The sequence below is a fragment of the Orbicella faveolata genome, unplaced genomic scaffold, assembly GCF_042242905.1.
Source record: "Orbicella faveolata isolate gen_17 unplaced genomic scaffold, um_ofav_v1 contig_47, whole genome shotgun sequence".
NCBI lineage: Eukaryota > Metazoa > Cnidaria > Anthozoa > Scleractinia > Merulinidae > Orbicella > Orbicella faveolata.
In genome coordinates this window covers 18,548,597-18,563,790 of record NW_028301577.1, presented here as the reverse complement: position 1 = coordinate 18,563,790, position 15,194 = coordinate 18,548,597, and the positions used below count along the sequence as shown (strand labels likewise).

Sequence of the window (15,194 nt, the reverse complement as noted above, 5' to 3'; positions counted from 1 at the left end):
ATTAATTGAACTACGTCAATCAGGGTTTGAAAGGCTTTACTGTATAAAATGTATAAAAACAAAAGCGACTGAATTGGGTGGAGAAAAGCTGCATGGAATTCAGGGGAAGATAATACAATTTCTTTCCGAAAGTGAACACGGCATTTAATCTTAAAATTACGCATGGCACCGCAGTAAGGTTTGGTTAAGCGTAGCTTACCTTAAATTTAGGTCCTGCTTCTTCATATCTCGTTGAACTTGACCGATTTTTGAGCAGTTTCGTCTCAAAATAACTTGTGGAGTCGTGGAGTCGTGGAACCGTGGAGCCGTAAAAAGTAACTTGCCCTCTGCACTTAAAAGTCAGCAACGTTATTACTTCGGACTTTTATCTTTTTATATCTGTTCGTTAAATTAAAATAGGCGACTTTAAAGGACTTTGTACGAGGAACACAACGGAAGAAAGCTCAGTCTCGCTTTCTTCGTGTTTCATTCAACGCCACACGTCGCGCCGCACACTTTTGCCGCCTTTTTTCAAACCATCCCTTCATTTAAAGGACAATGAAACATCCACAACATCAAGTCTATCTATATTTTTTTTTTATTCCGTTAGCTTTTGTTGGAAACGAGACGATTATCATGATTATGACAATCTCAGCACCACAGGCTTCGTTTGTTGTTTATCACCAATCCAATGGGGGTTCATGAAATACAGTCGACCCTCCCGTACGCGCTTACTGGAGGTGGTCGCTTACGAGAGGTAAAACCATATTGGGGTAAAGTTTTGCCTCATTAGCATATTGTAACTGCAGAGACTTACCCCATGTTTTAAATGTTCTATTCACGTGAAAAGTCAATCCTAAGAAAAAAATCCGATCTTTCCCATTGAGAAATTTCCATCTCTTGTCCTCGCGATAATGTTACACAACCCTATTACAGTATCCAATTTTCATTCTATTATCTGTCAAGTGGTCGCTTACGAGAGGTTAAAAACTAAAGGAATTTTCAAACTTTTAGCTCTAAAAGTGGTCGCAGTCGCTTACGAGAGGTGGTCGCTTACAAGAGACTGCAAATATAGTGATTTGACTTGGAAACTTTTGGTATTTTGGAAAACTGGTTGCTGAGGAGAGGTGGTCGCAACCGGAGGTTCGACTGTACTCAGAATTGTTAATTGTTTTTGCCTTCTAGAATTAACGTTATATGGAGAGATTATAAACGAGGAAACGTTGCTTCCGGAAGAAAATTGTTCCAAGCGTCACATGTTTCGGGACAACATTTTAAAAATCCGCTTATAAGTATATTTACTTAGGATACGAAAGTCAGAGCCTCCCGAGACACATGGACAACACATGGCATGAGAAAGGTTGATCGCTTGATACCACGCGAAATGTAGAGATGAAGGAAAAATTCCTCCGGCCTAGTTAAAGGGTTGAGGTAGTTGATCATGCCGGCCCAGGGGTGGGGGTGAGGGGGCGGGGGGCAAACACTTATCCCTTCCCTTCCTACCGATGAAGTCTTACTTTTAACGTTCCAGAGTAAAATGTAATTTCTGATGATTGAGGGACGAATTAGTCAGAAATTATCTTTCTGACGACACGATAGCTTATTGGATAAGGTTCTTGTGATATCCAGAACAATCAAGGTCGAGGTAGGGGTTATCAGCCTCAGCCTTCGGCTTCGGCTGATAACCCTTACCGAGACCTTGATTACTCTGGATATCACAAAAACCGAATCTAACAATTGTTTTATTATACATTGAACGAAAAAATTGGAAGTCACGTTTTAGCTTTTTGACTGACGGCAAGCAACACAAAGCGCGCGAACTTGACATGAGTACCCGTGACCTTGAGTGTTCTTAACATGGTTATTTTATGATCTGCAGAGATGACGTCACAGGCGCTGATTTCGAAATTTCACTGTACGCTTTTGACCAATCAGAAAAGAGATAGTGAGTTCAATGTATAATATTAGTTGTAATTTGCAAGGATACAGATTATGTGTTAAGACTGAATACATCTATATCAGATGACTGACTGACGCATCCTCAATAAACTATTCACATTGAATGTCGCGTGTTAGTGTAGTCAGAATTCCAGAGTAAGTAATGACCAAAGAGTTGCTAGAGTAAAGACTCGCTACTTCGGAGGGATGTGATACTCAAAAAACGTTTAATAATTAATTGTTAAAAGTAAAAGACGGAAAGACCTGATCTTGGTCGCATTGTTACTTCTGGCAGCAACGGGTTAGCAGTGTTTTTCCACAAGTAGCAAAACGATAATGTAAAACTAACACAATACAACAAAGAAAACGTTTTTTTTGGGTGAAGATAGGCTTCTGTGATTGTAATCTGCCTATTTATGTAAAACGACAATCAGTTTTTTTGAACTCCGAAAAAATACTTAGTTCGTGGCAAGTTAGGTGTTAAGGAGAACTTCTAGGTTGATTATTATATCACTCAGAAAATTACGTCACTGTGATTGGCCAATTTATCGTTAATTTTTAATTTGCACCTCAGTGAATATTGACGCGCGCGCGTTCGTAATTTTTTAAGCCAAATCGTATGAATGTTCGAGAGATTCATGAAGGATGAACACTATTCGTGATGTATTTGAAAATTCTTTAAAACTGCACTAGCCTAAACGCTCGTGCAATTTTGAGAGAATTTTCAAATGTCATTCCTAGTTGAAATTCTTAACTGCACTTCCATTCATGCATACGAACACCTGTAATAACTGGGACTAAAAAAAACTCAAGGCCGTAAAATTTGGCTCATTGTTCCAAATAAGGACAAGTGTTTATTATAAACCTTTTCCGCTTAATGTTTCTCAATTTTGAATAATTATGTTTCCCTGGAAAAACATTTCTTACTTCATTGCAGCCTTTTGAACAGTAATAAACTCAGAAAGAAAATCAGTGGAAACTATTTTAAGAAAAAACTTCTTCGGTTCGAAAAGCTGTGTTTTCATTTCATGACAGATGGCATTAAATTTTAAAATTCATTGCATGTGCGTATTTCTGCGAATAAATAATATATATGAATGCAAATTATCAGTTAACCAAGCCAGCTATATTTGTGTTCACGTCTGCCAATTTTCCTTTTTTTTTCATACGTTGAGTTTTTTCGTCTATGGAAACGTCTCATATAACTTATAAATAAACGGAATTTCATCGTTTCATTTCAAAATTAACAGACCATATTTGAATATTGAAAATAATGCAGGCTGTAAACAGAATGATGGGTCACTCAAGATCTTGTCATATCGCCAATGTCGATTGATACCTCAACAATAAAATTTTACTTCACTGCCTTCTAGAGTAAATAGTATGATATGTAAATATTCTGGCAATAGTTTTAGATTTATTGCGATCAGCGTCGCTAGCTACCATTTCAGACTACACTAAAATAATTGTTGGTTTTCAATGGCGATTTTCTTTCATCAAAAAAATGAATGTTGCGGCGAGAAAAGATAAATCTTTAATGCACGTAACTGGCAAGAGGTTGAAAAACAACAAGCACGTTTCTATTTATAAAACGCATTATTCACAATCCCTCGATGATCGACGAGCATAAAAAAAACACAAATTCAAATTGTCTATCGGACGGTGTCAATCGATTTAGGGACTAAATGCACGGACGAAGAATATTCGCGTATTTGTTTCTTCGGCTGTTGGTGAACCCCAGTTTTGAAAATCGCTTCCAGTTTTGGCTCCTTGATAATTTTTCTCGACTGATAATGTTCGAGGCAACGTGGCACAAAACATACAACATCTTTGTACAGCGTATATGGTCTTGCATTGTTCCTGGCAGGGTAGTGAACCACAACAGAGATGTGTTTTTTCTTCACCACTTTAGGGTAGAAAAATATCTCGCTGACGTAACTTTTCGTCGACGTAGTTCTGATAGTGTAGTGGTAGGAATAAACTTGTGTCGGCCCTAATGTGTACAAGCAAATTCCGTCCGAATATAGTTCGGGAACTAGCTTTACTTCATCATTTTTTACGTGGCTGGCTTGAGCATTTGATCTGTTTGACCGAGGCTGATAAAATCCACTTTTTTCCAACCTGTTTCTGTGCATTTTTTCTCCCCGGCTCGTCCAAATTTTTCGCCGATGAAACCACACTGAAGCCAAAAATGCAACTTTGCTTTAAAAGGAGAAATTGAAACGTAAATATCAATTCCAGGCGGGTAGCAGTTGCAAACGTCGAATTCGCAAATTTTCGATGTTTTATTTATTTTGGTCTTTAATGAAAGCGCTGTGTGTTGCCTTCACACGACGTGACGTCATCCGAATAGGACGAATTATCGATCGCTTTATGATAAACTTTCCAAGAATCACAAACAAATCTTATTTTTCTCGGTTTTTATTTGCCAATCGGTTGATTTAGGCTGTCAGGAAGGGATTAAACAACGTGTCAATCACACGAGGTTTTGCAAAAACAACACACCACAAACTGAATTGATTTAAAATGAATAAGGAAATCGAGGTCACGTGCCTAAATTGTGTCGAATGTAAGTGAAAACGCGCAGTTATGAATACTTTTTGTTTGATTTTTGTTTGAGGGCCACTGGTTTTTCAGTGATTACTGTTCTGTCTTACCCTCAATAAATAAAGTTGATTATTATTATTATTAAAAGAAAGGTGGAAGCGAAAGCGTACAGGATAGAGGCAGCTGCGGGCCGACTGAGGAGGCAGCTTGACCGAGTAGTTTGCGCGCAGGACTTGACATCCGGAAGTCGCGGGTCCAATCCCTGCTCTGACCACTTAACTGGAGTTGTTTCTCGGTTGACGCTAGTTCGATCCCTCGGTCATGCTCGTAGCTTGTAACTGGTCTGCCTAGCTCCCGTCAGTTGGGATTTTTAAGCTTATTACGGTATGTTTTAGTTGATATATCAGTTTCTTTCAGTTTAAGTGACATGCCTGTGAACTAGCTAAGTGTAGCTAAGCCCACTGACCACTACTTAATTAGACATTTGAAAACCACGAAACCGTTATCGCAAGCCAAGAAAGTGAAGGAATTGTTAGAATAAAACTTTACAAAGTTTGTGCTTTCACTGTTCTGCCTAATACTAATCCTGCCGGACACTAGTTTCTCTCGATCAGTACGTACATGTATGTAGTGGTTCCTCTCCGATCAATCAGATTGCGAGTTTGCTAATAGTTCATCATGATCAGTGGTAAGAACTCTCCTCCCCAGAGGATTGGAACATTTTTTGTCTATTTTGCATTAAACATAAATTCCTTTGAGCCCTACTGAGTAGGAGAGAGCAGAAAAACTAAGAAACTTGTGGAAACCCGCAGAGAAAATACTCGGGCCCGGTATTAAAATAAGAGTTAGGTAACGCGGTAAACTAGCCCAAAATCAATGCAAGTACACTGTCCATCACTTTCGACAGTGAATAAAGATCTATATAAGAAGAAAGGAACATAATAACTTGTTCTCAAATCCAGCTGGAGTGCTGGTAGAACCAAACACTTGTCAACCCTTGTGAATAGACATTGTAAACTGACAATAAATGTTCACTTGAAAATACAGCTCCTATCCTTCGTCCATCGCCCATGCTTTTAGTGTTACTCTTTCCTGAAAATTAGAGCTTTAAAGAATTTCCTTCCGCCTTTTATTTTCTTACTGTTCAAAAGCCAATTGTGGTGCGTGCAAAAAGAAAGCTGGGAAGGTCCAACAACCTAATAGCAGATCGTCCACACAATGGAAAACTATTGAATCGTTCGTTGTATTCGCTTTACAGAGTAAACATTCAGGTACAATACTACTTTTGTCTTTTGTGACACTCTTTAGTCTTCAATATATTATCCCTCTGCTCTTAAAACTCAATTCACTCTACATCTCTCACGATGAAAACATATTCACATATTTACACATTTTGAGGTCTGCAATAAAACAGCCTGAGCTATGTACAGTAGTTTGTCGTACAAACCAACGGGGAATAATAGTACAGTTTAAACAAATGGATGTTATGTTTGGTGTATGCTAATAAAGCTATTCTGAATCCGCGTTAATCCTTCTCGTTTGAATGCCGTTAAAATCCAAAAAATCGATCTCACGTTTTTCGCGAGCGAAATACGTTATTTATGTAACGTGAAAATCTAGCTGTCAAAGATTCCTTAATAGTCCTTCTCAATGAAAACAGAGAAGGGGTTTTTACACTGTGTAAATAACCTAAAAGTTATCTTTCGTGTGTGACCTTGTCACGTACGTAGTACTGAGTAAAAGATTAATTAACACGTCCTTAATTGTTTTCTCAAATTTTTGTTCATATGTTATGGAAAGATCTTTGACCGAAAATGTCAAGAAGTCGACGACAAATGTAAATAAATTATCAAGCTATCTGCTATACAGTTAGGTGTATTATCTGGCTTTGCACTCTCTTTGAGAGAAGCTTCCGCATTTCAGTCACAAAATCAAATACACTATAAATAGTTTTCGCTGAGTTGCTAGGCCACAAAAAGTTATCTACGCATAGAAGCTACTTTGAGGTTCTCCACCCGTCCTTTTGTGCAAAAAATCCATGTATCTTTTCCTTCTGTGTAATTTATAGATTTTTAACCGTTCCTCTTCCTCAGCTGGATCATCACACTTTGTAAAGTCCCATCTTAAAGTCTCGTTTATTCGAGTTAAAGTCGACGACGATGCAACGGCCAATGTGCTTGTGTTGACCGCGTTTTCTCGTGAACGCGTTTCGTTCGAAGAAGCTGAATTTGTACAACTTGTTGCGCCGAAGTTTTCTCCACTGCTGCTTGTGCTTCGGCCGTCCGAACTGCTTGTTCGCCAGCTACTTGAAGAAGGATTTTGTGTGCTTGAAGAGCAAGATTTCGAGTTGAAATCGCTTGCAACCTTTTTCTCGGTGTCTGCTCGTGACTTCGATCTTGACTTTCGACGGGTTCCTACGTCAACAGACTAAAGTCAGCTCAAGATGTTTCAAAAGGTTGTAAGTTTAGCGTTTGGCAAGTGCGAATCTCTTTCAAATAAGAACATTCAACTTAATGGCCTTTCTTTTCAGTGTAAGAATAAACAAACAGAATTAATCTAACAAACCTTCACTGGAGCTATCAGCGCCCGAAGCGGGCGTTTTACTGCCGGAATGTCGACTGTTTCTTCCCGACTCTTTTTTCTTCTTCTTCTTTGCTTTAGCAGGTCTCTCTGTTGGCGTCACAGACACCGATTTCTTAGTCTGTGTTGGCATTTTTGTACGCTTGATATGTCAGCCATTCGTCTCTACTCAAGGCGTCCATGGCAATGTATAAACACAAAAGCCTTTGTAATGTAAAATCGTGTTTTCTTAATAGGTCACAATGGTCATCCACGCGCGCGCGTTCACGTATTAGAAAACCCGAGGGACGGGACGAGATAAAATAATTATCTTTTGACCTTACTCTAAGCGATTTTCATGAATTAAGATAGTTTCGAACGGAACAGAGTGGAACAATTTTATGGTTGCATTAAAATGCACAGGAATATGTTTCCTTGCGAATAACTTGATCAGGAAAACTTCTTAACTGAACATATCAGTAACGGTTTCCACGGAAAATTTTAAACTTGCACCGGTCATGGTATCAATTGCGTGAATTTCGCAAACAAAAATCATGTTTGTGGTTACATCTTTTAATACCCTTCAACATGAGCTTTGAAGAAGGCAACTTATCAAAATCAGACCGTATAATCATTTATTATTAACAGTTGTTTTTCTTGACGTACCTCTCCAAAATTACCAATATTTTTCTTCGCCGGCAAAAAGCCTCAAGTAAGAGGGAAACTTGAGGTTTTCAGATAAACCCAAAAAGACCTTCGCTTCATTAAATTCTATTAAATTCTAATTCATTTTCCAACTGATTTCTCTTTTTATATAACTGTTCCCTTAAACTTATCACTACGTCACCGCGTGGTGTGAAGACACTAAAAGTGCGATCAGCTCTTGTCATATAAGCTAGAGACATTGTCTGACCTATCACCAAATTCTCCCATCTAACATTCATAAATGACTTGCACACATTAAAGAGAATTGATCAGTAATTCGAGCTCGGGACTGCAGTTAAGCATGCAGGTACGAAAACCCAAATCTACAAAATTCAAATTTATTATAGATGCGGAGATCATTGGACTCCCAAAGCCGCAGAAACAAGCTTTATGACGGAACGTTCGTTGTCTCTTTCCATGAAGTAAAAATGTCCTCCTGGCAGGACGTGTCTTTTAAAAGGTCCCTGGATGAGTTCTGTCCAGCCTGCGTGGGCAAGAAAGTGCCTAAGTGACACTCAATTTCTCCTTAGCATATATAATAGAGACACGTAGCCATGTTTATCAAAATCCGTGGTTCTAGAGAGTCTAGGCGCCGCTCCTTTTCCACCCACCCTTTGGATTTTGAGCGTCGCAAAAATTTTAGGCTTTCCCAGCTCGACTTGATAAGTCTTCGACAGAACAACGATTTCTCAGAACTTACACTAAAAGAGATATGTGGTGAAATGTGAGGAGAATTAAGTAAAAATTTGACCTCGGGCAAAAATAAATTTCTGAAGGTTGTTTCGAAGCGCTGATTCGTTCATGGTTCGAGCTTTTCTACGATGGCCGTTGTACGGAGCTGACCGTTGTAGCGAAGATTCAGCAAGAGTTAGAATATAAATCAGTGCTTGGCTAAGCGGAAAATTCCTGGGCGGTGGGAGGCAGTTAAATTAATGGGCGTGAAAAAGGCTCTGTAACCGAACCTCGTTCCTACTACTTGTACAGATTAGATGTCTGAAGACTTAAAGGGCAATCATTTGGTCTCTTCTCCACAAACCCGCACGACTCTTTCCCAGTAACTTAGACCAGCTAGCAGAAGATGGGTAACTAACGGCATCATCTACGAGCATTATGATCACCAACTTACCGTCTTGGTTGTGTAGATCTTCTGATCCATCAAAACAAGTTAACGAACAGTCCAGGATTGCGTTGTCATCAGCTTCAAACCTAGAAATATTTTTAAAGCTGTTAAAAGGAGAGCGGCGAATGAGTCTGTGAAAAGTGTTATGACGTAAGCACGCATCAGCGGCAAGACTTCAGTACTAAAGAGGTTCACGATTTTTATTTCCGCAAACAACTCTTGTTGGAGGGAAAAATATCTATCTTATTTACATACTGCTTGAAAACAGTAAACAAAGGTCGGGTCCACACTACGCCAGTTAAATTGGAAAACGCAGTTTTATTTCTACGGTTAGGCCTAGCTAGCGTCCACACTAATCCATCACGAAAATGGAAATTTTCGAAAAATGCTCTTCAAACCGGAGGGATTTGAAAACGCCGGCTTTGCGTTTTCAGTAGTGTGGATGGAAAACATTTTGAAAACGGAGCTTTTCGAAAACTGTGACGTCACGATAATTATGTGATTTCGCTGCCCGAGTCTTCCTCAAACTTAAATCCAAAATCATGGGCAATTGTTGGGCTTTCAAATTTCTCCAGCGTAGTTTGGGCGGAAAACATTTAGAGCGTTTTCCAGTCAGAGAGAAAACGCCGTTTTCAAATTTCTCCGGGGTAGCGTAGACGGGGCAAAAATCACGACGGCGACCTCAACAAGAACAACGCCAAATAAATACCCGGGGGGGGGGGTCCCATATAAAAAGGATGGGGGTCCTCATCAGAAATTTTGAAAAAAAAAAAAAAACCAGGAGGTACCAACATCCTATTTTGTGGGCGTGGCTTGAAATTTTTTTCACCCCTAAGAGGTACCAATTCTAAACCAAAACATTATCTTCTGTCATGTCTTTCGGTTTAATTTCCTAAAAGGTACCGCAAAGCTCCCGCTGTGGAACGTTTTAGGCTGAACTCCCTAAGAGATACCAAAACCGCCTTTCAACCCCCATAAAGGTACGACGAGCACCCCCCGTCCTTTTAATATGGGAGTCCCCCCGGATAAATAACTGCACGTGCGCTGTGAACCACAACGATGGTCAACGATGAGATTTCGGTGTTTGCATCTGCTTTGAATTTTAACGTTATCTTTACATTTCCAGCTTACATGAGATAGTTTTGTCACTGAGATGCACCAACTCAAAGAATTTGATAATCGCCAAATACGTATGACATCAGTGCAAGGTCAAGTAATTAGCCGTCAGAAGATGTTCCCTTATCATCTCTGTCATGAAACGCACACAGTGATATGGCAGTTATCATAGTCGTTCCATGATGTATTTATTCCAGTATCTGATAATGAGGCGGTAAACAGGGCATCATTAGCGCAACGTATTGCCTCATCGGTCCGATATCTATTAATTCATTTTCCACTGACATTGAACTCCATTATACGAAGTCATTTGTCCACATTTTGCGGTCATTGCTTATCAGTCAAGAGCATACATTGTTATATATAGCTTTTATCTCGTTGTAAACGTGAGACAAAGAATTTATTTGTTCGCTTAGGGAATTGTTACAAGTAAACACTTATGAGTATCGCGTATCGGGTCATTATCTGTCCTTGGAATTATGAGTGGTACAGACCAGCACAAGAGAAGAAACAAAACGGATGTGCCATCGATTTCTACTACCCACTGATCGATACAAAATTTCCCAAGATCTTTCGCGTTTTTTTTTTTTTTTTTTTTTTTTTTTGATTTTTAACATCGTGGAATTTTTTCTCTCTTCATCTTGGCTTTTGCATCTCGACTTGTGGGAAATATCCAAGCTTGCTCCCAAACCTCACGCTCGAAAAGGCTATATCTGCACCTTGCGCCTGCAGGCCAATATAGTACCTAATTCAAGCCGTGCATTCGTTTCCGTGTGAAAGTTCTCAATATCTTTGTCAGTTTAAATAAAACATGTTTAGAACGCATGGCTAGCAGTAAGTTCTTCTATAAAGCTCTTCAAATGAGCGATCGGCCCCTCAATCGTTACAGTTCTTGAGCAAGACACTTAACTGGCCGAATTTAATTCATAATTGGGACGAATTATCTGTTCAGAGGAATTGACCAAGTGAGAGGGGTAATTAGTCTGCTTGTGACGGGTACAACGTACTGACAAACAAATCAACAGAAGACGAATTTGGCCGCAAAATGATTCGTCTAATCACTGGATTTATACCTAGACGATTTATCCGTCTGAGGCGGATAAGTCGTCTCAGAGGAATGAACCGTCACCTAACATAAATTCAGAGTCGGGTAATTCGTCTCCAGCCCAGGCGTATCAGTAGATAAGTAAAGCCGACCGAAGAAAATGCTGGGGGATACTGGGAAGAACTAGTATCCCATTCTCAAGAGGAGAAATGCGCTAGGTCGCTTCATGCTTCTGAAGCAATTGGATTCTCCAGTTTTGGTGGTTGGTAGCGTGCAAGGGGAGCGGGAGGGAGGAAACTTCCTATCTCTTTAAGAAGGGTTAGGACGGTCAAGTAATGCCCGTAGTAAAGACGTGGGTTGTTTAAAATAATAAAGGAACTAGTACATACGATTTGAACCAATACATTACTTGCAAAAAAATTTCGGACGTTTCTTTTCGGGCGATAAAATTTCGGACACTTTTTATCTCACTTCGGACAAATTTCAGACAAAAATTTCGGACACTTTGCTGAAACATAGCTTCCGTAAATTTACGCCTACAAAATACGTTTTATACTGAAAAAACATAATATTATGTAAAAATTATAGTTTTACTGCACCTTCAAGGTTTTACAGAGACAACGACGGGAAAATACGAAATACTCTATAAAGCCCTCACGCATCTCAAGGAGTTTCTCAACTAGAGTTCTCTCCATAAAGGAAACTAATGGCTTTGGGGCTATTTAAAAGCTCGGATGGTTAAAAATTTCTGACGGTTTCATTTCGGACACTTTCTTTGTCCGAAATTTAACTCGTCCGAATTTTTTTTTGCAAGTAATGTAGGAAGTGTAAACCTCTAATAATCGTTTCGATCATTTTTCTGTAAAAATTATCATGCCCGTCATCATATGAACAGAGGAGAGATCTAGTGGGAGCGGTCTGTTACCATACCTGTAGTTGTGTAGGAGTGTGAGATCAGCTCTTAATACACGCACTGCGATCTTCATCATGTCTTTGTTTTCTGTCAGTGCTTTTGGTGTTCCACCCCAACTGCGAATTTTTTGAATCAATTCATCATCACTGAGAACTGAAACATCAAGCACTGTTCTTGGTATCTGTGAGTAAAAGAGGGAATTGGAAATCGCACACCTTAACAAGGAAATAATATCTGGCATTGAGCAGCTTTTGGCTCGATGGGGCAAGGAGGGGGAAGATTTAGGGGCACAAAATACTGCAATGAGAGCCTTTTGGAATCTTGGGTTGGAATTAAATTGAAACAAACACCATTCTGTTGTCCAGAGCAAAGCAAATAAAAGAAAAAAAAAAAAAATGAAATACATAAAAAGCAACATAATTTAGATTTTACCAGTGACTGTCTGTCATCACTGGCATAATGAACAGTCTTCACACTGATGTTTTGTTACAAATTTTAATATTATACTTTCAATTTGGAAAACGAATAAAGCGAATAGAAATACAATGGCAGGGACAGATAGACAAGGATTACAAACAACAAGCTTGAAAAAGTTTCCTGATGCTCTACATCTGCGACGTAGCTTTAGTACTCCCACACAGAAATTTTTGGATTGTCAGGCAGTTCTCCCTTAAGAATGTTCATGGGCGGGGGTGGATAGACCGTGTGACAAACCCAAACTATAGCTCCAGCATCCTACACAAAGGTTCTCTTGGTATCTCACGCAATCTTTCTTCTCCAATGGTTGTCTATTCATAATGAACTTCTACTGACCTGGGGTGCTGTTGCCGATGATATTAACATGTGGACTGGTTGCATGTTGTAGTGCAGTTTCAGGTATCTTGCTGCCTCAAAACAAATTCCAGCTCCTAGACTGGAATAATCATCACAACGTGATTTGTCAGTGACCCATGGATTGGTAAATACTATTTTTTGGATTGATAATATTGGTAGACCAAGATTTTTGTTGCTTTTTCTTTATCATGGCTTCAAAGTTTGAGAGAGTATACGAGATATCCCAAGTTGCATCAGGCCTGATTTAAAATTCCAGAGAGTAGCAGCACTCAGCCTGTAAAAGCAGCCACCTGTTTCGCCTGCATCGTTAGTCGATAGCTGTAAATTATATATGATTTAACACCCCCCTTACAATAAGCTCCGCCTTTCCACTAAGTGCTCCCCACTGAGTTCTGTTTTTTAATACGCACCCCAATTCCAATAAGCACTTCCATCCAAGAAGTCATTGCCCCTGTAGTGAAATTAACTTGGTTGCCATGGAAGTGGGGAGGGGGGAGTGGCCAGTGGCCAGTGAGTGTATTATGTTTTTATTTTTAATCAAATTTCTGTGCTTACATCTTGTTGAGATGCAACAACAATATCGTGCACCAGTCAATCTAAGAAAGAGGACTCTGTAGAGGGGACATATATACTCAACATGGGGTATAGTCACTTTAGCACCTTGCCTTATGACCACCTTATTATTACCACTTTTCCTGACCTGCAGCAAATGGTTGGTCAGCCTTTTTCTTATTTTCATTTTAATTTATTTACCGGTATTTTTTTTTCTCCTAATATGACCACTCCTTTAAACAACCACAGTTTTGTGGTCTGATGGTGGTCATATTGAAAGGGTTTGAAGCTTGATAGAGAAAATAATTATAACACAAACCTGTGACCCCAGAATGCAAATGGTTTTTCCTTTAAAATCCCATGAACATCCTTACAGAAGTCTTTCAGAAGAGATTTCCAATCATCAACAATAAATGGCTCCACAAATCTGCTCTCTCTGCCCGGCAAGCACACTCCATGCACTGCTGACAATAGTCAGTACGGTTAAAATAAGAAACACTATTCCTGCCATTTTAGGAGTTCACAGATACTTTAAATGTTCTGGTAACATCATAAACAACTGATTCCTCAGTAAAACAACAAACTAATATATGTTAAAAATATTGATAATAGATAGAAACAGGACTGAACCATGGAGAGATAATAAATCCCATGTGAAAGGGCATGGGATGCTGGATAAAACTGAATTTGACCCAAACAGGAGATCAACCTGGGCATGGCTCAAGTTTATTTGACTGCTAAAAGACACATGAGGGGTGGACTAACCAGGGGAAATTGACTTGGCAAGCCTCCCCTTGGGTAGGGATTTTGACACTTAGGTGTTGTTCCAGAGGGTCGGGAATTGTACATGGCCACCATCTTAAAATACAGAGAAGACCTGGAAATGAGTTTCTGCCATCCTGGAAGTCACCATGCGCAAGGGAATTCTCTGCTTTTCTGTTCATCATGATGTGAGCGAAAGAAAACTATTTGAAACACTATTTGTAAGTTATGTAAAACCCCTCATCAATTATTAAGGTGTGTCTCTGACAGAAATAGGTTACCCTAGGGGAAGGAATTTGACATTTTACTAGGTGCCTGGGGGTGGGGAATTGGACTCTGGCTTCTTTGAGTATATAGCTATTATTTAAAGCATCAGTGTATTAAAGATTATGAAAGAGATCTTGTTTTCAGGTCTAATCGCCTTAAGAAAACACCAGGATCGACTTCCTCCGCTCTGAATATTTATATACTCGTTTCAAAATTCTGCTCTCCTCCTTGCCTCCCATGCAAATTTCAGATCAACTTCCTGTTCTATACTAATCTCCATTCAACATCTTTAACTGAGTCGATCAGACGGCAAACTAATGGATTTTCAATTGCTTTCTAAATACCGACATTAACGCATGATTATTAGATCAAAGACAAGCCGTCAAAACATCCAAAACATATCTGACATTCGCTTATCTCTGCTGAAACAAACGGTTCTGGAATCTCCAACAATAAAAGAGCATCAAACCTTCAATCTCGCCAGCAAACTTCTTTCCCCAGTTTGCATAGAATGCCGCTCCACCTCCAGCCCAAGGAAAACAGATCAGTCTAACCTCGGCACTGCTCTTTTGATAAACACATCGCAGCCATTTTGAGCTCATGCCTGCCTAGAATTACTAATCGGTTATAAATGAAAATATTAATTCATAGATTGTTCGATCACGTGGTACACGGAGTCATGGAAAACACTTTCGTACTGTGCTGGATTGTTTGACTTTCGAGTGTAAGTGGGAGGTAACGAGATTTTGCACAGATTTTAATGGTTTCAAGCATTGCTGTGGAGAAAATTCAAGTTGCTCTGTGTTTATTGCTGGCGTGATTTTTCTCCCCCGTTGAGTAAATTTGCACACCCACTT

General features: G+C 39.4%; 2 protein-coding genes across 3 annotated transcripts; both read right to left on the bottom strand.

Annotated features, from left to right (window-relative positions):
* Positions 1–5,685: 5,685 nt before the first annotated feature.
* On the bottom strand, positions 5,686–7,456 carry LOC110040759 (uncharacterized). The gene is made up of 2 exons (XM_020746027.2): positions 7,030–7,456; positions 5,686–6,878 (listed from the first exon to the last, which is right to left on the bottom strand). The coding sequence occupies exons 1-2, from the start codon at positions 7,175–7,177 to the stop codon at positions 6,448–6,450; spliced, it is 579 nt and encodes a 192-aa protein (XP_020601686.1). The 5' UTR covers positions 7,178–7,456; the 3' UTR covers positions 5,686–6,447.
* Positions 7,457–7,580: 124 nt separating this feature from the next.
* On the bottom strand, positions 7,581–14,940 carry LOC110040799 (S-acyl fatty acid synthase thioesterase, medium chain-like). Of its 2 annotated transcripts, none has more exons than XM_089279915.1 (6): positions 14,807–14,940; positions 13,628–13,769; positions 12,736–12,835; positions 11,940–12,103; positions 8,855–8,934; positions 7,581–8,212 (listed from the first exon to the last, which is right to left on the bottom strand). In XM_089279915.1, the coding sequence occupies exons 1-6, from the start codon at positions 14,937–14,939 to the stop codon at positions 8,085–8,087; spliced, it is 747 nt and encodes a 248-aa protein (XP_089136041.1). In that variant the 5' UTR covers position 14,940; the 3' UTR covers positions 7,581–8,084. The 2 variants fall into 2 exon arrangements, with proteins under 2 accessions (XP_089136041.1, XP_089136040.1); XM_089279914.1 differs by having other exon boundaries at positions 13,628–13,772; positions 14,807–14,939.
* Between the last annotated feature and the right edge of the window lie 254 nt (positions 14,941–15,194).

Coding starts and splice junctions, on each gene's coding strand:
- LOC110040759 (XM_020746027.2), bottom strand. CDS start 7,177: ATGCCAACACAGACTAAGAAATCGGTGTCTGTGACGCCAACAGAGAGA. Junction 6,879..7,029: donor CGCTGATAGCTCCAGTGAAG/GTTTGTTAGATT, acceptor CTGTTGACGTAG/GAACCCGTCGAAAGTCAAGA.
- LOC110040799 (XM_089279914.1), bottom strand. CDS start 14,939: ATGAGCTCAAAATGGCTGCGATGTGTTTATCAAAAGAGCAGTGCCGAG. Junction 13,773..14,806: donor GTTTGCTGGCGAGATTGAAG/GTTTGATGCTCT, acceptor GACTATTGTCAG/CAGTGCATGGAGTGTGCTTG. Junction 12,836..13,627: donor TTTGCATTCTGGGGTCACAG/GTTTGTGTTATA, acceptor TGATTATTCCAG/TCTAGGAGCTGGAATTTGTT.